Source organism: Crassostrea angulata, chromosome 3, assembly GCF_025612915.1.
Source record: "Crassostrea angulata isolate pt1a10 chromosome 3, ASM2561291v2, whole genome shotgun sequence".
Lineage (NCBI taxonomy): Eukaryota > Metazoa > Mollusca > Bivalvia > Ostreida > Ostreidae > Magallana > Magallana angulata.
The window spans coordinates 39,811,739-39,831,903 of NC_069113.1; the positions used below are offsets into that span (position 1 = coordinate 39,811,739).

At 35.1% G+C, this 20,165-nt stretch overlaps 2 protein-coding genes across 11 annotated transcripts in view; one reads left to right on the forward strand and one right to left on the reverse strand.

Annotated features, from left to right (window-relative positions):
* The first annotated feature begins 80 nt into the window (after positions 1–80).
* On the forward strand, positions 81–9,239 carry LOC128178121 (uncharacterized). Its single transcript, XM_052845139.1, has 5 exons — positions 81–375; positions 2,367–2,487; positions 2,872–2,969; positions 3,329–3,848; positions 4,748–9,239. The coding sequence occupies exons 1-5, from the start codon at positions 229–231 to the stop codon at positions 5,050–5,052; spliced, it is 1,191 nt and encodes a 396-aa protein (XP_052701099.1). The 5' UTR covers positions 81–228; the 3' UTR covers positions 5,053–9,239.
* Positions 8,819–20,165, reverse strand: part of LOC128178119 (thyroid receptor-interacting protein 11-like) — a 33,696-nt gene continuing 22,349 nt past the window's right edge. For 7 of the 10 annotated variants that reach the window (XM_052845128.1, XM_052845134.1, XM_052845133.1 and 4 more), the window contains 16 exons: positions 20,020–20,154; positions 19,774–19,891; positions 19,127–19,270; positions 18,783–19,021; positions 18,389–18,565; positions 18,072–18,114; positions 14,000–17,955; positions 13,796–13,867; positions 13,581–13,702; positions 13,288–13,451; positions 12,960–13,063; positions 12,743–12,842; positions 10,637–10,718; positions 10,312–10,426; positions 9,879–10,013; positions 8,819–9,591 (listed from right to left, as the gene is read on the reverse strand). In XM_052845128.1, coding sequence (XP_052701088.1) covers positions 9,253–9,591; positions 9,879–10,013; positions 10,312–10,426; positions 10,637–10,718; positions 12,743–12,842; positions 12,960–13,063; positions 13,288–13,451; positions 13,581–13,702; positions 13,796–13,867; positions 14,000–17,955; positions 18,072–18,114; positions 18,389–18,565; positions 18,783–19,021; positions 19,127–19,270; positions 19,774–19,891; positions 20,020–20,154 — 6,045 coding nt within the window. In that variant the 3' untranslated portion in view covers positions 8,819–9,252. The remainder of the gene's footprint in view (positions 9,592–9,878; positions 10,014–10,311; positions 10,427–10,636; positions 10,719–12,742; positions 12,843–12,959; positions 13,064–13,287; positions 13,452–13,580; positions 13,703–13,795; positions 13,868–13,999; positions 17,956–18,071; positions 18,115–18,388; positions 18,566–18,782; positions 19,022–19,126; positions 19,271–19,773; positions 19,892–20,019; positions 20,155–20,165) is intronic. The other 3 variants (XM_052845131.1, XM_052845129.1, XM_052845130.1) reach the window with 2 other exon arrangements.

The window sequence follows — 20,165 nt, forward strand, 5'->3', positions numbered from 1 at the left end:
CATACTTTAGATATAAAATTACCGAAATTATATTATTCCACTTAAACTTTATAGAACGACTTATCTTTACGTACAAAACGAAAGTAAAGACTGACTCAAAACCGACTGACTAGCCTACTAGGTGTAGAATGGTTTATTTATTCTTTATTCAAAAACATAGTTATGTGATGATTAGAATTTCAAAACAATTATGAGCTAAGGAAGTCTATACGACTCAGTTGGCGAGGAATGGCTGAGATTTTCCATGGTTTTGAGTTGCTGCTGCTGAAAAAATTTGATAAACATCCAGAGCAATGGCGAGACCTAAAACAAAAACTGGCCAACAAAGAAAGCGACGACCAGTCTTACACTTATGTGGATCTGCTAATGATGGGGGTATTTGAATTTTTTTCTTTTCTCTGATAATTGTAATTTGATCATCTTGATGTTCAAGAGGTACACTTCCCTGTGTTTATTTAACATGAATTATGATTGTTTTTAAGGAAAAAGAAATGAATTATTTCAATCGAGTCTGTGTATGGATTTTGCTTTATCAACTATCTGATGTTTATATAATATATAAATTTGTTTAGAAAGATGTACCCGTCTTCAATGTCTTAGTACAGTCGTTTTACCGGTAACGAACCAGTATGCACTTTCGTCGTGCATGCAACTAATATTAATGGAATTCCAAATGTTTTTATTTTTTGTTTAAATCACGTATCTTTGTCCTTCTAAACTATAGTATCAAACTTCCAAAAATATAAAGGATGAATTATGGAGATAGTAATTTCAACACCCCCTCCATTTTCCTAGTTTCGAATTCGTTTTCCAGTATCGAATCAAGCGCCCTATATTACTTCTGACCGAATATTTTGAGGTGAATTAATTTCAAAAATATACTAGAGGTACGTGTTAATAGACTTATAAATGAAGAAGGAAAAATAATTGTGGAAATATGTCTTTTAAACAAATAATATGATCGTTATTTTTGTCATACCGTTTTCCCGTCAAATTGAAACTGGACTTGCAGAATTTTTATTTGCGTTACTTTATGAAATTGAATTTTCATAGAAACACTCTATAATAGTAATTGATGATAAGTAACTGCCATTTGCCTTTGTTTTGCCCGTATATCTGTCAATATATCCAGCCAAATGATGCTTCTGTCGCAATGAACCGTTACTAGGAAAACTACACGTGGTTCTATTTGAAGTCGTAATTTCATTCAAAGCGCAATAATTATTTGATATGATGCATAACCTTTTTAAATGGACCATAATTAATAATTGTCCACTAAATAGGGGCCAATAACAAACTTATTTTCTTAGTTAGGCTTAATTGTTTTCACACTTTCGTTTTTTTTACCTTGCACTTCCGGCAGCTCATATCTGGGTCACCTTTTTAATCTGTAAACAATACGGTAAATATAATCGTGCAAATGTCAAACAATTTCACACACTGATAGAATATTTATTTCTGTTTTATAATTACCTAGCTAGGATTTTTTGAAACCTTAACCAGGGGCTGACAAATACATTTTTAAAGCACTTGCCCTCGGGCAAGCGGCAAGGCAAAATTTACTTGCCCTACCTCAATATCTACTAGCCCAACCAAATTCTTTATTGTGATTAAAAATAAACAATACACATACCGTACGATGTTTTTGCCCTTCCCTTTAAATTTTTCCACTTTTAATACTCTTCATAAAATATTAATAGTTTTGATTCAACATCTCTTCCTCTTGGTTTTCTCGAGAGTGTGTTAAAAAATCAACACATAACATGTTGATATTTAGTTGGATTTGTTTTAAAGGTAAAAAACAAACATTTTATTAACAGTTTTGGGTGTTTTGATAATTTCTGTCACCTTAGGTGAATGTACGAGATAACAGGTCACAAGCGCACACGTCTTTGTTGTATAATTTAAGCACCCTTAGATTGTAAAAATTTTTCTAGAAAAAAGTGTGTAATATATTCGGCAAAATACGGTACTTTCATTTTCAGTACATATGTGAAAGTTTAAAAAGTCACTTGCCCACGGGCAAGTCCCTACCGATTTTATACTTGCCCGATCGGAAAAACCATTTGCACCCTGGCGTCGGGCATTTGGATTTGTCAGCCCCTGCCTTAACTTCGTCTTTCACCAATAATTTTTCTAAAAATTATTCGTTACTAGCAAATATTCGTTACCGGTAAAACGACTGTATTTATAAATTTTGTTATTCTTAGACGGGGAGCACAGAGCACACATCGCGTTACTTTTAGCCATTATAACAATGGAGTGGTAAATTTGATAGGGTCCGGGAAAAACATTGCTAGAGCTCTGTGTATAAAAAGCAAGTTTTATTATTTTACATATTTACCTTCTATCTTTTTTTTTAACAGAACATACCCCAGAGTATGTGGTTCCTGTCAGTAGCTCTTCACAACAGGCCAAAGTATCTCCTCCAGCTCATACTGCAGGATCTAGAAAGAGAGAAGTTAGGCAATGTTAGAAGACCAGGAGGTAATTGGACAAATTATTGGATACATTTTTAATGCCTTTTTATATGCAAGACCTTCATTTCATAGGTTTGGTATTGTGATTTTAAAAATAGTTTTTACTGTTTTAACTTCTCTATATTTTGCTAAATTTACTTAGATTAGAGCACTATACAATATTATATGTTTAAGGTTCTTTTAATAAAAAGAAATCCAATAAATCTAGTTTTTAACCAAAAACCAAATAATTGAATATTATTGACTGATGGTTTGTTAGACATATACAGACAATTTGATATGTTTCTTACTTCTATATGATCTAACTCATTTGTACAGGTATACTGGAGTATTGTGCTATGTATTGTATTAGCTCTCATATAATTATTACCCGGGTATTTGCACCTTTTAGAAACTCTTCTGAAGACATATCTGAATACTTACAACTTTACCGAGTTTCATTTGGATAGCATCTTCAAGTATGGCGAAGACAACACTTTGCCAAAAGAGGTAAGAATGGGAAAGTAACATGATGAAAACACTATGAACAGTTATAACTTATAAATTGGCATAAATTGAATGATGAATATACTGAATTTATATAGGAATATACTGAATATACATTTCAGGTACTGTGGTTTCATTTATTTTCATGGGTGTCAATTTTCGGGGATTTTAAAAAAACCACAGTTTCAAGGATACGTAATTTCGTGGCCAATGATCCAATCAATACAAAATGTTAGTTGAAATTGAACTTCAATGAACATTTAATTTCGTGGATCAACTTAACAACGAAATCCACGAAAATTGGTATTCAACGAATATTGATGAAACCACAGTATATAGCTATTTCTTTAATTTTCCTTCAGATTTTTAAGTGCCCTAATGTAAAACTCCTTTCCCTGAAGTATAATTGCCTGGATAAACTTCCAGTAGACATTGGGCGAATGAAGAATCTACGATTTCTGGCCCTAACCAACAACAAACTTCAAGTGCAATCAATTCCATACTCTCTGACTTTTTGTCGGAAATTAAAAACTCTAATGCTGGACAATAACCTTCTGGATGCCCTCCCAGGCTTCCTGTTGAAAATGCCTGCCATACGAACTGTTCACCGGCATGGTAACCACAATTACTTCAAATCCACGTTCATGTGGTACCACACAGATGTGGGCTACCGCATTATCCCCTCTGAAGGTGCTCACAGTGAATCCGAGAGAAATCCAAGGTCCCTCCAGTTCTGGGCCGCTAAAACTGTGATCGGAATGAAGATTGACTTTTTCGAAGATCCTAGCATTTCTGTGATATTACAAGAATACTTGTCAGAAATTTATCACCAGTTTAAGGTGTGCCATTATTGCAACAGTGCCTCCTTTCGTTATCAACCAGGTAAACTAATTATTTAGGGGTATAAGTAACTGTATTGTAACATGTAAAATAACTGTATACCAGTACATGTACGGTATTTAAATATTGTTGAGGCACAAAATCTTCTTGTTTGATAAAAATTTGTTGGGCAAAGCTGCATTTGTCTATGTCACCACAGTAAATTTATAAGTTCTGAAGACTTCTGCTATGGAACCATGTTAATGGGACAAATTTCAAAGAATCTTAAAACAAACCATCATTTTGAAATGTAAAAATGAAGGGCCAATTCTACTTATAAGGGGAGATAATATTAGATTAAAGAGAGGATAGTGAAAAATGAAAAAATAATGCGAGATGCTAACCATGCTATGACTGGTTGGCAGTTACACATATGTCTAATGATACAATATTTTTTTCTGAGTGTACAAGTATGCAAGTTGAGAGAAAATTGATTGGATAGCTAGAATATAATTTGTAGAATTTATGAAAAAATAAGCAGGAAAAGTGTTAAATAAAAGCAATGTTACTTATAAAGCTTTTAAGTTAGATAATAATGTCTTATGAGATTATTGTTTTGTATGAGATAGGTAGGCATTTAGACATGATACTGTCTTGTATCATAGTAAGCAAATGAGGTCTTTGTGTCACAGCTGGTTATTGGTGTTCATGTGAGCAATGGGGTCCATGGACTTCTTCATAATTTATTAGATAGGAACACAAATATCAAGAAGTGCTTTTCTGAATTTTATTTTCCATTTTGATAAATCATTAAGTTTATCAATGACTTAAACACCTTTAATCTTCTTTCATCATTGACAACCTCACCATTATATAACAACTATAATTTATTCTTCACAGAAAATATAAATTGATGTGGGTTTTACTTACAAATATTTAATCCACATTTTCTTTTTTTTCAGGATACAAGGTGATCACTTTTAAAAACCCGTACCTAGGAAACACCTGTGTTCCTTTTCAACACTGGGCCTGTACAATCAGCTGTGCCGTAGCATTAGAGGTACCAGCTCGTCAAGAGCAGATTGCCGCGGCAACCCGCCTAGATAACTTGTACGAGGAATACATCGATGAGTGCCAGACCATGTTTCATGATGTGCATGCTAGACAGAGGGGTCTGTGCGGCTGTATCTGTACGTCCCCACCCCCCACCATCCGCTCCCCACCCTCCACGACCAATCATTCAAACAGGACTTGTGCAGTGTCATAAACAAGAGGATGTACTGTGGAATCGTTAGAATTTGTGACGGCTCAGTTGTTTGTTTATTTCGTACGAATCATGTAGCCAGTACAATGTAATATGTGTCTTAAACAAATAAGGAAACACATTTTTAAAAAAATTAATTTCTAAATTTAAAGTTTATTTATCGGATATATCCTCTTGAACTTTTCAAAAAATTGAAATGATTCCACAGTATTATATTCCCAGGTCTGACATAATATATTTTTACTGTGCATTAGTGCTTTTAAATGCACAATTTTTATAAATGTGATAGAATTTATATTAAACATGCTTACTAAAATTTAATGAAAAATATATTGACTGTGTATGTACCCGACATCGGTTAACTATTTATGATATACATGGTTTTTATTTTGCTAAATGTTGGTCAGTGTTCCCTGCCTTTTTGCCTCATAAGTAACCAACATTTAATCCATGCAAGCATTGATGACCAATAATGTCCCAATAGCATTTATGCTGTACAAAAAATGCCAGTCTGTTTTGTAGCATAAATATTGTTAAATTTTGTATGAATATTCATCAGTCTAACTGATAAATCATAAATCTATATACATATTATTTATAATTTGCAGCTGCCAGTTTTGAATATGTGTCAATCAGCCATACAATTGTGCCTTATATTTCAATCAGAACTCCCCCTCCCCCCAAGGCTGATCAATTATTTTGAGTCAAAGATTAAAGTTATAACAATATACAATTTATGAACCTCATGCCAGAATAGTGAAAATGAGCATAGAGTTCTCTTAATTATAGTTTTGTACATCTGTTGTGTATTATAGGAGGAAGATCAAAAGTTTTGTATTTCTTAAATGAGATTGTTCAGTAGGTAATATTCTTTACCCCTTTTTTGTAAGTCCTCAAAACATGTATTTTCATAACTTTTTTCATGGCCATTTACATATGTATTACAATTTAAAAAAAAATACATGTACATTTAGTTAAGAACGAGAATGCTGTGTACTTGATTTGATTTCTGGTAGTCATGAATTTAACTTTCATTGTTTACACTGAGAAATTACGTGAAATATATATAACAACCATGATTTTGCCAAGTCCTGTCCAACAATATTCATCCCCATTTGAAAGCTACCTATCAAATCCATTTACAATTGTACATGCTTAAGATGGTCCATGGCAAGTTTTCATAAAGTGTATGTATTTTTTCATAGCCTTTTTATATTGTACACGTATTAGATTAGAAGACAACGAGAATATGAACCAGAATGTTACTCAAACTCCAGAGCTCTGCTCAAACCCTATGCTATCCACAACTGAATTACATTTACACATAGTTTTGTTCTGGAATATCAGGGTGCAATCTGTTTTAGAAAAATATTCTGTTATAGTTTGTAATTCCTTTTTGTAATTCTTTTGTGATGATAGGATTTTCTCTTTCATTCTTTTTTATTTTTTGGCATTCAAAACTCAAATTCAAAGCATTGCAGATTTTTAGTCAACATCTCTACCTTTTCTTTGTATACTGAATACTTTTTTGTATAATGAACCTGTTTTGATTGAGTTTTTCAATTTGTAGAGTAATATTTAAACTTCTGTTATAGCTGTATATTCATTCACAAACAATTTACCCTGATGTGAAAGTATGGGGAGTTGGTTGTTGTTGTTGTTAAAAGTAAACCAAGCTTTGACACTTTTGGAAATTGTAGTTATAATTTGTAATGCTTCTTTCAAAGAACTATATATGATATGGGCCTAAAATGGCCCCATAAAATGAACATCATCATTTTACTGTAATTCTTTGTTTTCTTTGTACAGATAAATGTGATGATTTTACATAATGTTCATTTTGATTCAACTGCCCACAATTTAGAAATATGACATCATAAAGACAACCTTTTCCCGCCATGTTTGCATTTTTAGCATTAAGCCGCTTGTGTTCAAGCAGTTTTTCTTTCAGGAAAGACAGAGTGCATGCTTGAACAAAATATTTATGCCCCCCTTCGAAGAAGGGAGGGCATATTGCTTTGCTGCTGTCTGTCGGTCGGTCGGTCCACCAACAGTTTCCGTTCATTTTCTTCGCAGGAGATGAACATATTGAAATGAAATTTGGTATATAGATTTATCATGATAATATCTAGGTCAGGTTCGGTATTGGGTACGATCAAGCAATTTTCGACAGAGTTATGGCCCTTGGACTTAGAAAAATTCTAGTTTTTTGCAGTTTCCACTCATTTTCTTAGCAGAGGATGAACATATTGAAATGAAATTTGGTATACAGGTTTATCATGATAATATCTAGGTCAAGTTCGATATTGGGTATGATCGAGCAATTTTCGGCAGAGTTATGGCCCTTGGACATAGAAAAATTCCAGTTATTTGCAGTTTCTGCGCATTTTCTTCGCAGAGGGTGCACATATAGATATGAAATTTTATATACAGATTTATCTAAATAATATCTAGGTCAAGTTCGATATTGGGTACGATCGAGCAATTTTCGACAGAGTTATGGCCCTTGGACTTAGAAAAATACCAGTTATTTGCAGTTTACGTTCATTTTCTTTGTGGATGTTTCTAAGGGAGGGGGGCATAAATGTTTCACAAACATCTCTTGTTTAATCAGAGATGTATCTCGCCAAGGCTAATAAGTGATAAAAAAAATTTTCCTTGTTCAAGCATGCTCTCTTTATTTTCCATTCATTAAAAGATAGGAAAAATGTCAATTTTTGACTGATTTTGATTGATTTATAGAAATAGCGTCACTTCTGACGTCATATACTGCCAGTGAGTGCAAATAAATCTAATAAATAGGTGAAAAATAATTTTTACATCAACTCTTCTAAAATATAACATAACATTTTATTGTACCAGAAACACTTAAAAGATGGCGAATTATGGGGGCCAAATTTAACGATGATTAATGATTCATATTTACAGAAATACTTTAATTGTTTTGAAATACTTTTAAACATTTTGAGCTTATTTAAAATGATACTGTTGTGTACATTAAATTTATTATGATTGTTTGTCATAAGAAATGTCTACCTGAACTGATATAAAATGAATAAATATATTCTTTTCAAATTTTCACAAACTTTTTGAATATATATATTTTTTTTAATTCTACATGTGACAGTCTAATAGTTTCTATTTATAACATCAGACTCTATTAAAAATACTTTTTTTTAATTCTGCAATGATTTATTTTACCAGTACATATGTACCTATGAATTTGATTATGCACATCCTTTAAACCATTACAGTTGTTAATAAAATTTCAAGTTCTGTAATCTATTTTTTAAAAATGAAATACATGTACAAGGTATAAGAATGACAGTTAGAGCTTTCTATATGAAAATTTTGTATTCTGTTGTCATTACCATGTCATTCCAATTCACTCTCATTCTATCATTTAATGCATACTTATATACATGTATTTAAATGTATTTTGATAAATTACCAAAATGACAAAGACCATATTATTAAATGGTCGTTCGTAGAATTGAAAGCTAGTCTCTTTTTTTTTTTTTTTTGAAAAAACCTTGATATATATATGCTTTGTTACTGAATGGTTTTCCAATAAAATTCATAAACAATAGTGAATTACATGTATGTTCATTTTGTGGTTCATGTACAACACTGGGTTTTAAGAATAAAGAAAAGCCCAACTTAATTTGCTCAGAAGGAACATAGTAAATCAGAAGTACATATACATGTAATCGCACACAAATTAGCCTCTTTATCTCCCTTAATATTTTAAACAAAAACAGGAAAATGCTAAATTTTAAATATTTTTATTCAAATATTTTTTTCTTTCTTTTATTATTTGTGGTAATACCTTCATTTTCTTATAGTGTCCCAATTTCTGCATACATGACAAAAATGCAGTTAAAGTTCACATATTGTATATACATTTTCATAAAATTTATGGTGAATATATACAGTAACATAATTCATCATTTTATAAAAATAAAGCTTCCAGACACCAAGTCTTTCATTGACCAGTGATGCATCTAAAATCACAATGCAGCATGTGCCAACCTGATTTTCAAATTGACCAGCTCCATATAAGAAAATGCATGTTCATCGCATTAAACTATTACATGTATCACACAAACACCCAATGAAAATTCATGTAAAACTTATTGATGGTTTGACCCCTACAAAGTACATATTTAATCAACAAAATAAATAAATAACAAGTGCTTCATGTTATCTGGTCTCAAGAACATTTTTAAGAATTGCACTAGAAGTGTTCTGTGTGGTCGTTTGTCCATCACTGGACTGAAGTTGAGGGGTTGTTGCTGGGGCAAACAAGGTCATTGGCGACATAGGAGCACCTGACATGAGGATTGGGGAGCTCCTATGATCACTTGCCCCACCCCCAGGCATGGAAACATGGCGGGGGGCAGTAAATGGATTGTAACTGTCTTTCTGGGCCTGTTTATGGCGCTGGACGTCTCGAGCCATGTCCTCGGCTGGGAGCTTCATGACGGGAGGAGTGGGAGACGACTCAGTCTCCAGGAACTTCACAAACAGCTCTGAGAATGACTGAATAAAGAGAAAACAGAAGTTTGTCATTTACTCTACTAAAAAGATTTAACCATGGTGATAAAAATAGTTGAAATTTAGTACATGTATTTCAAACTTCAAACCGCAAATCCTATAAATATGCAAGTAAGTTGGAAGTCCCAACCCCTGTGTCTTAGTGTTTATATACTAAATTCCTGTATATCTTGAGGCATTTTCACAGCACTATCAACTTCTAAATTAAAAATAAAATATGTTCACATCACAAATTTGGTTGGTAATTTTAGTGGGATTTTTAGTTAACTTACTGTTTCAGCCTTTGGTGTGGATTGTACATGAGTGGGGACATTTCTGATGGGGGTTGTGGGGGTGGGGGTGGCATGGGCTGGGGAGCCACCGAACCTCAACAACCCCGACACCCAGCTCTTGGAGGTACCAGTGATCTAAAAAACCTTTAGTGTATAATAATCACAACAGCCAACCTGAACATATATTGGTATGTGTAGCAATGTCACAATGAACATATATTGGTATGTGTAGCAATGTCACAATGAACATATATTGGTATGTGTAGCAATGTCACAATGAACATATATTGGAATGTGTAGCAATGTCACAATGAACATATATTGGTATGTGTAGCAATGTCACAATGAACATATATTGGTATGTGTAGCAATGTCACAATGAACATGCAATTTTTTTTAACAACAGAGAGGTGAAATGGAAAACAAGGTATACCTTTTCAAAATCTTCCTCCGAGAAGCCTAGTATCCCTCCCAATGCCCTCAGGACTTCTGGCTGTTTATTTCTGGGGGAGAGTAAGTAACTCAACAACATGTTCTTGATGACAAGCCTGGAGGAAAAAAAATCAAAACATAATGAACTACCATATGTGTTCAGCATATTAAAAATGATCAAATTAGATTGGTCGTTTACTGTGTTATTCTCATACTAGATGGAATAATGTAGCCATAATTAATTTTTCATTAAACATTTTCCCTCCTAAAACAAAAGAAAAGAAATTTGGAGAGAACTACATTATTGCAGCTATTCTAAAACATACTTATCAATTTTATTGTCAGTGGAAACTCTCAAGCGATGAACTTCATCCTCCATAGTCTTTAATGATTTCTCACGGATTTGAACTACAATAGAGAGAACCATGTGATATTGTAAGTCATTCTATTTCATTAAAATGACCAAAAACCCAGTGATTTTGACACAGTTCAGCTCTAATAATCTACATGTACTGTATCTTTATTTGGAAAGAATAAATCGATCTAGACTACAAATTTTTTACAAAGGATACCCTTGTTTCCAAGGTGACTGCAGGCGACTCACTGTGTAAGAATATCACAGAAGGTACTGAACTACTTTCACTCAGTACCTGATGTAATACTCACTCACAATGGCCAAGTTCTTGTAGAAGTTTTCTCTTCTTACGTTCCAATGCGTTTTATCTCCAGAAATAGTCATATCCAAGAGAAATTGTTGAAGTCCAAGCCAGGAAAATTTGTTTTTGAAGCATAGAGCACAGTACCAAATCTCCAGAAGTTATCACACAGATTTATTTACCTAAGCTTGCAAGAATATGATTTAATATCGCCTAAGTTTCATAATTTAACCCCACCCCCTTTTTATTTTTTCACATTTTGTTAATCGCTAGATTAATAGTTTGAATAAAGAAATTATAATCAAAACACACAAAAATGAATAAGATACAACTAACATATGTCAATTATGAAAAGTTATTAGTAAGATTCTTGATTAGATTAAAAATGAAATAAAACTTGTTAGCTTTATGGTTTGCTATGAAGGCATGCTGGCATTGTGAGAGAATTATCATACGGACATGCATTTACATTTAATTTTTAAAAATCAAAGTTTAGAATGAATATTACAACAACTTCGTTAAATAAATCACCCATCCCCCTGTTAATATCCATGCTTTTACTGAAAGGGTGTAGTTTATAAAAAAAAAAAAATAACTATGGTCCATTGTTACTTTTATTTTTTTTGGTACAAATTTGATTCCATGCACAAGTATTCCATGCTGGGAGGAGTAGGAGGAGGGTTAGTGTGAAGGCACTGGAGACACTTGTGTAATCTCGGCTAGTAACTTGAGGTCTTGTTCAACTCAGAATTACCAGCTGAGATTAGGCAAACATCATCAGGATCAGGCAAGAGAAAATATATCACGGCTGCTAAATTTTTTTTTATCATTTTGTGTTTTCAACACTTACATTTTTCTTTTTTTTTTTTTCTTTTCCAAAAACAAAACAAATATGTATATATAAACATGTATATATAAACATGTATATACAGATAAAAAAAAAAAAAATTCTGCATCTTGCCTGAAAAAATCTGGAGGTAATTTTTGTTCATGCTGAAATGATCAGTGGTGTAATACATGTCATAGTTTACATGTACATATGTAGTTCCATGTAGAACTATGGGTTAAGTTATTTGCAAGTAATATAAATATCACGTGAGTATAACTTGTTAGTAAAAGAATTAAATACAGAATGCCAGAGGTAAATATATAAATATCAAACAAGTCTGCAATGAGGTGTTTTGATAGAGGAGTGTAATGGTAGATTAAAGTTTTCACTGCAAATTCTGCCCGATGTGTTCAATATGGTGGTCTGTTTATCGTATATCAGTGAGCACCCTGAGTGTCGTCGCCAGCTCAGGATTACCAGCTGATATTAGACAACCAGTCGCCTCGTTCACCCTGGCAGCAAAAAACGCCTCAGGGGAAATAAAATGAAGTTAACAACCAAATAAGCTAGGCAAAAAAAAAAATCTCAAAAAAAGATCTTTTCAAGCAGATAGGCTAGTAGCAAAAAGTTCCATCCCAAATACTATATAAGCCACAAAAAAGAATTTACAAGCAACTTGTTTCAACGAAAATTTGTTGAACTGGGCAGTTTGCAGGTGAAAAGCTTTAGAAAGACAGAATTACATTAACTTCTTTCATCTACCACTATCAATCACATCAATTAGTGTTAATTAACATTGTGGTTAATTATTATCATATTTAAAATGTGCATTACTTATGTGTGCTTTTATTAGTGCCAGGAAACTTTGCAGGCAACACAAACAACACACAACATTGATGGAGAGTTAGTGTGCTACTGCGAGGTCAATGAAGCATCAATATGTATACCTTCTTCTTTCAGGGCAGACAATGCCTCTTCCTTCCTGTCAAGTTGTTCTGTCAACCGCGAAGCTGCTTCTAAGCCTTCCTCTGCATCGGCCAACTTTTCCTACAGTTTCAAAAAACAAAATCATTACTTGTACACTGTATACATGTACCTTAACCCCATCTGAAACATCAATCACATTAATTATGAAATCTATTGAGAGGATCATGAGATTTTTACCTTTGTAGAACCTAGCTCAGTTTGCAATGAGTTGACCTGCTTTCTGAGTGCAGCAATTTCATTCTGGTTCTTTTCCACCTCAAGCGAGAGCTGGGCATCTTTTTCTACAAAATTCCATGACATTCCTTATGTTAAAATAGATCACACCTAGGAACAACATATCACATCACATTCAATACTCATTATTCAATAAACTTCCATCTTTGCTAGCCAAAGGTTTTCGGCCCATCCCGCTTTCCTTTAAAGAGGAGCATAAGGGACCCAAATCCCTTGGCTAGATAGAAAACAATATTCTTTCTCTTAGTTAAAACAGTCATAGGCCTGCCACCTTGTTGGAACTGCTCCAGCACCATCTGTAGATTGTTGAGGGACACCGCGTACTGCTGTAGCTGGTCCTGCAGGGACGCCACCTGGAGGTAGGCTTGATCTCGCTGACCGGCCAGCATGTGTAGTTGCTGCTGTAGGGACTCCGTCTGCTGGTTTGCTTGTTGGCTACAAACAACATTCACAACATTAGCCAATTCTGTTTGTCACTTATTGTGAATATGTTCTTTCTATTTTCTCAGTGATGAGTGTTTTTATTTTATTTTTGTTCAGCTGGTTTATTATCTTTTGTCTTACCTTGCTGACTCCATCAATGAAGACGAAGATATAAATTTTTCCTCAGCGACAGCAAGTCGATTCCTCAGATCCTTTTCTCGTTCCTCAGCCTCAAGGGCTTCCTGAGTGTAGCCATCTTCCATCTAACAAAACATTTCAAGAAAATTAATTCATTTGAATTCAAAACAGAAAAAAAAACCTCTTTTTTAAAATGAAGAGAAAAGTAAAAATCTTACCTGCATAAGATGGCTTCTTAATCGTTCCAATTCTCTTTGAGATTTAACATCCTTTTCTTTTAGTTTCTGAATCTGGAAGAAAAATCACAACATAAATAAAACATTCTCTTTGAACCATGTATTTGAAATCAATATGAAATTTCCTACACTTCAGTATTTTAAATATTTAGTTGATTTTTATTATAAAAGTTTTCAAATTTTTACCTCATTGAACAGTTGGGACTGCTCTGACTGCTTCTGTTTGAGGGCCATCATGGCGTGGTCCCTCTCCTGCTGTAGCTGCCTGGCCTGGGACAGGACGACCTCATTCTCCTGCATTAGCTTGTTGACCTGGCCTGACTCCCCCTCCTTGTTTTCTATCACGGCCTGCAGGGTCTGCACCTTCTCCTGTAGACTCTTCACTTCAAACTCCTTTTCCTGAAGCATCAATGTCAGCCGGTTGTTGGACTCCTTCAGAATCTGGATGTTGGACAGTTGTTCAGAAACTTGGTGTTCCAGACCGGATTTCTCGCTTCCTTCATCACTCAGCTCGCTCTGCAGTCCTTGCAGTTTAAAGGCCATGTTATCCAGTTGTTTCTTCAAACTGGAGATTTCAGCTGTTTGTTTGGCATGGGATTCCTCGTACTCCAAATTCTGTTGGTGAAGAGTCTGAACTTTAGCGTCCTTTTCTTTGATACTGTCCAAAAGTTCTTTTTCCCTCTCCTGAAGTCTCTTTATTTCTTCAAGTTTCAAATTGTGTGTCAGAATATCCACAGTTTCCGATGCATTCAGTCGCTGATCCATTTCCCCATACTTAATCTCCAAATCCTGAAATTTATGTTTATAGTTAATCAGTTCATTCTGAGTTTTCAGCAAGTTTTCACTCTTCTCTTCAAACTGAGGCACAATGGCTGCATAGTTCTGCTGCAGAGTCTGATGCTTCTCCGTCTCGTCATTAATGTACTCGGTCAGCCTCTGGATTTCTGCGTGGTAGGCCACGCTCTCCTGGTGCTTCTGGTTCAGATAGGTTATCATCTGCTCGCGTTCGTTCTTGAGGTCGGTCAACTGCTTCTCCAGGTTGGATTTATCCTGCATGAGTGAGTTGATCTGTGACCCGCTCTCTGACGACTCTTGCATGACTGCGATGAGAGTCTGGTTCTTACTGGTCAGAGCCTCGATCTCCATATCCTTGTCCCGGATTATCCGCGACAGATTCTGAAGCGCCTCTTTCTGCATGTCCTCCACGACACTCTTCTCCTTGTTTTGAGTCAGGTCCTGATTGTCTTTCTGCAATTTATTCAATGCAACTTTTTCTGCTGCTATGATATTTGTCAGACGATGCACTTCGCTTTTTAGATTACTTGTCTCTCGAGATTTTTCATTCATTACCGCTAAGATCTGTTCTTTTTCGAGTTTTAGTTGTTTTACTTCATTTTCTAGTTTGTGCACGTCAACTAAAGTTTTATCTCCTAATGAATTAATGGACTTTGTCTCTAGCATTTTTAATAATGATGAATTATTAGTCTGTAACTCTGATATAACTGTATCTTTTTCTCTCAATAGGATCTTTAGTTTTTCCATTTCTTCACTTTCCAAAACTCCATTTGACTGTACACCACTTTGGAGACTTAAAGATTTTTCGGGACTTATCATTTCTTCAGTAATTTTTTCTGAACCGTTCATCGAATCTTTGATGTTTTCATTATCTGAGTTTGTGTTCTGATCTCTAGACATTCCAGAGTCGTATTTCCCAGTCTGGAATAATTGATACTTTAATGATGAAATTTCCATCGCCTGATCTTCAACAGTGACTTGAGTCCTTTTACAGAGTTCAACCTCGTCTTCATTAATTTTGCATAACTTTACATATTCTTCACTCTTCTCTTTCAAATCTTGCTTGAGACTTTCATTTTCTTCTTCTAACTGAATCAGCCTCTCGCTATAAGAATTCAAGTCCTCCTCAAACTTCTCCTTCAACTCCTGATTCTCCAACAGCAGACGTTCATTTTCTTTTGTCAAAATCTCAACTTCAGGATTTGAGGAATCATGCTCCCCAGAGAGTGTTGTTGCCATCACTTGTTGTGGTTCAACCTGTGGGGGTTCATCTTTAACGGCCAGGAATCGAGGGTGAGCAAGCTCTACAGCCATGCACTTTTCTTCATCTGTCAACAAGTGCTGTTTACCTGACTCCACTAGAGATTCAGCTCTCATTAATTTCTTCTGCAGACCCACAATGGCATCATCTTTCTCTGACACAGATTGGTTGAGAACTGCAACATTGGTCTCAAGCTGAATCATATGCTTACTCTTCTCTTCAGCTTCTTTTAAATGACTCAAGTTTCTTTCATTCAATTCTTCAATTCCACATTCTTGTTCAATTACTGTCTTCTTCAATTCATTCAACTCCTCTTCTAATGATGCAATTCTCTTCTCCTTTTCTTCCACCAAAACTAGAAGACTAGATGAATCAGTTTTCTCCTCTGCATTTTTCAAATATTCCGAATTACTTTCTTTCAAAGTAGTAATTTCCCTGTCTTTTTCTTTAACAGTTTCAGTGAGTTGTTTTAACTCTTTCTCCAGGCTTACTATTTTCTCCATTGACATATTTAACTCTGACTCTAGATCAGTGATGACTTCCAAAGTCTGAGCCTGCATAGCTTCTTTCTCTGCCTTGGTTTCTAATGTCTGCCTCGACTTCTTCAATTCTTCACTCAATGTGTTCTTCTCCTCATTAAGAATGAGCAACTGTTGTTCCACTGCAGCCAAATTCTGAAGTTTTACCTCTTGTTCTTTTACAGTGTCTTTCAGTCTGTCTTTTTCTTCAAGCAAACTAGAGTTTTCTTCTTTAAGTTCTCTAATAGTTCCCTCGTTTTCCTCCAGTATCCCCTTTATTCCCTGCTGACCGTCAATAGAAGACTGCAGGGTTTCCTTGGTTTCGGACAAATCACTCTGCAGAGATTTAATTTCCTCCTCAAGGTTAAGAACCTTCATGTCCTTTTCGTGTGCTTCTTGCAGCAGACGGCTTCGCTCTGATTGTAAGGAACTTGAATCACTCTCTTGTCCCTTCTTCAGCTCTTGAATATAGTTCTCGTAATGCTTTGTTTTCTGCTGTAGGACTCCCTCAAGTTGATCGAGTTCCCTCTGTACATTATTTTTCTCATCTCTTAATGCCTCCATCTGAGTATTCAAACTCTGCAAGTCATTATCTTTTTGGCCCATACTTTCTTTGTAATCTTTCATTAAATCCTCACTCTTTTCCTCTAATTCATTGATTTTCTTTTGTAATTCTTCCGAATTATTGTTGCTTTCTTTTAGTCTTTCACTGAGCTCCTGGTTTTCCTCTTTCAGTTGAGTTATAGTTTCTCGATTTTCCCTACCCTGGTTGTCTCTTTCAGAGATTTTGCAGATAAGTTCTGAATTCTCCATCTGCAGTTTGGTGTGTCTCTCCATGTACTCAGTTAGATGAGAGTTCACCTCCTCCAGCTCTGTAACCACAGACTTCATCTCCTCTGACTTCTCATTAAGCTGCTGCTGAAGTGTCTCCGCTTCCTCCTTCTGTCCACCCTCATCTCTGAACCTCCTCAACTCCTCTTCCTGAGCCTGCAATTTACTGGTCAAATCTTCCAAGGCCTTCTGCAGCTCTGCATTGCTTTCTCTGGCTTGTTTAACTTTGGACACCTTATCTTTGACTTCATTCTGACTTTTGACCAGCTTGTCCTCTAACTCTTTCACATCCATGTGGAGTTCATTGATGGTCATTGCAGCCTTTTCTTGCTGCTGTCTCAACTCTCTACACTTCTCACAACCTTTACTGCTTTGGTCGCTACTTTTTTTGGACTGAAGTGACTGAAGCTGAGTCTCTAACTGCTCTTTACTCTCTCGAAGGTTAAACACTTCTTCCTCAAGGTCATCTAGCTGCTGAGCCTCTTTCTGAAGACGGTCTACTGTTTTTTCGAGATCTTTGATTTGCAAGTCTTTTTCATCACATCCTTTTTCAAATACTGAGACTTTTTTCTGTAGTTCATTTCGAATATTGATCACCTGTGCCATGGCTTCTTCATGCTGACTGTCTAGTTCTTCTAAACTGGTCTCCAGTCCTTCCTTTTCCTCCTGCAAGCTGGCTATGACAGCTTTCTGTTCCTCTAGTTCTCTTGAAAATGCACCATCTTTATTGCCTGACTCTGAAAAGAAATCATAAGTTCTGTACACTATATATTGAGTTTAACTGACTTTGATACATCAAAACAGTGCATTTTTAATATTTCAATATCTCATTCTACATGTAAATTTTTTTTACCTAGATCCAATTTCAATGCTGAGAGTTCTTTTTCAAGCTTTTCCTGAAAAGAATATTGAAATACATTAAACTGCAGTCCTTGTATTAGTTACACACAAAAAAATACCTGTACATATATTTATTGATAAATGTGTAAATAACAAGCCCATAAAAATAGAACCAATTCTGAAAACTTATCAATATTTAGTTATATTACATTAATAGATATTAAATATATTCAAAGCACGTTAGTTCAAACATATGCATACAATAGACAGGCATGCAAATTGATGACAGAGAATCTAATGCAGTTTAAAAGACAAAACTTTGAAACATGCCTTCTCCAAAATTAGCCCATCTCTTTCCTCTTCAAGTTGGGCATTAGCCTGAGCCAGAAGATCCACTTTATGATCTAATTTTTCAATATCTGCCCCTATATCACCATTACTACTTTCATTAGACTCTTCCGAGTCACTCAGGTCATTAGCCCTCTCCTGGGCCACTTTCATCAGACCCTGTGTTACAATGAAATCAAGGTGTGACTAAATAACTATAAAGAGTGCATATGACGATGGAAGGTCTCTAAGATAATGATATACTGATTAGTTTGTTGGTTACATGAATGGTTAGCATTCTACATGCTTTAACAAGACAAATGTTACTATGTTATACAATGCAGGTTTCTATTTATACATATACATGTAGCAACCTTAAGTCAAAACATTTATTCACCTTTTGTGCTTCTAGGACATTGAAAGTTGTCTCCCTTTCCTTCAGCTTTTCTCTTAGTTCAAATAGAGCTTCCTCTAGAGCCTCTTTCTCAGACATCCAATCAGCTTTCAAGGTTTCAAATTCCTCTACATCTCTGTCATGACTGGACATCTGTTCTTTTAATCGTGACTCAAGTTCACTGTTTTTACTGCTCAACTCTGAAATCTCTGCAGTGTTCCAATCATCCTCTCCCTCGTCAACTAAAAGACACATCAGAATCAATTTAATGAATCATTTGTATGATGTAAACACACTTCTATAATATAATGGATACATTTATAAGCTATTTTCAAGAGTAACCTTACCTTTTTCTTCCTCATCCTGTTTCCCCCTTTGCTTCTCTTCTGACAAAGTTTTGACAGCCTTCTCTAATATTTCAATCTGTTCTTGCAATTCTAGATTCTTTTTCTTCAAAATGATGTTTTCTTTCTCAATAGAATCAACAATATCTGCAAAAAAAAAACCCACCAATGTTAAGGTACTTCACTACACCGAGTCTTATACTTTTTAAGACACTACGTCACAAGATGGCGATTTAAATGTTTTGTTAAACTGTTTGTATCAATCGATTCAGATGTATATCGTCATAGCTCAGTGGTTAAAGTATCAGGCTTCTGAACCGCAGGTCATGAGTTCGAATCCACCTGGGGCTTTTGTTAATGTTTACCGTAGGGAATTTTTGAAAACATCATTTTTTATCTAAAATTGCACATTTTTCGCCTATTTGACATACATATTTCTTATCCATCATGCTTTCTATCATAATCAATTAATTTCCTGCTGATTTGAGAAATTATTTCACGGTGTAGTGAAGTACCTTAAAAGATCAGTGCCTTAAAAAACCAAAATTTGAAAGAACTTCACAAAGAACACAATGGTGGAAATGGATCCAAAAGTAACTGTGTATCTGCTCTATAATATGTCTGACATTTTAATTTTGAGAGCCCTGTACCTTTCGTGAGAGCTTGGTGCTCCGTGTTGCCAATTTCTGACAACATGTGCTCACTCTCCAGCGCCACCTGTTCCCGCTCAGCCTCCAGAATCTCCAAAGATGTGTTGATATTCTTTTGCTGTAACAAAGTTTCAACTTACATTTCAAAAACAGTTAATGATAAACACATATTGGAAAACAAAAATTAAAATACAACTTATTGCTTATTGCTGTGTAATATTATTGTTCAGACATCAAAGTCCCAACCTGAATACCCGATTCGATCATTAGATCAACCAGGTCCTGCCTCTCTTTCAGCAGAGCATTTCTGCGGACTATTGCATTCTGGGAAATGTTCCTCCTCACCTCCTGGAGGTCACACATTAGGTCAATAGACTGGGCCTGCAGCATGA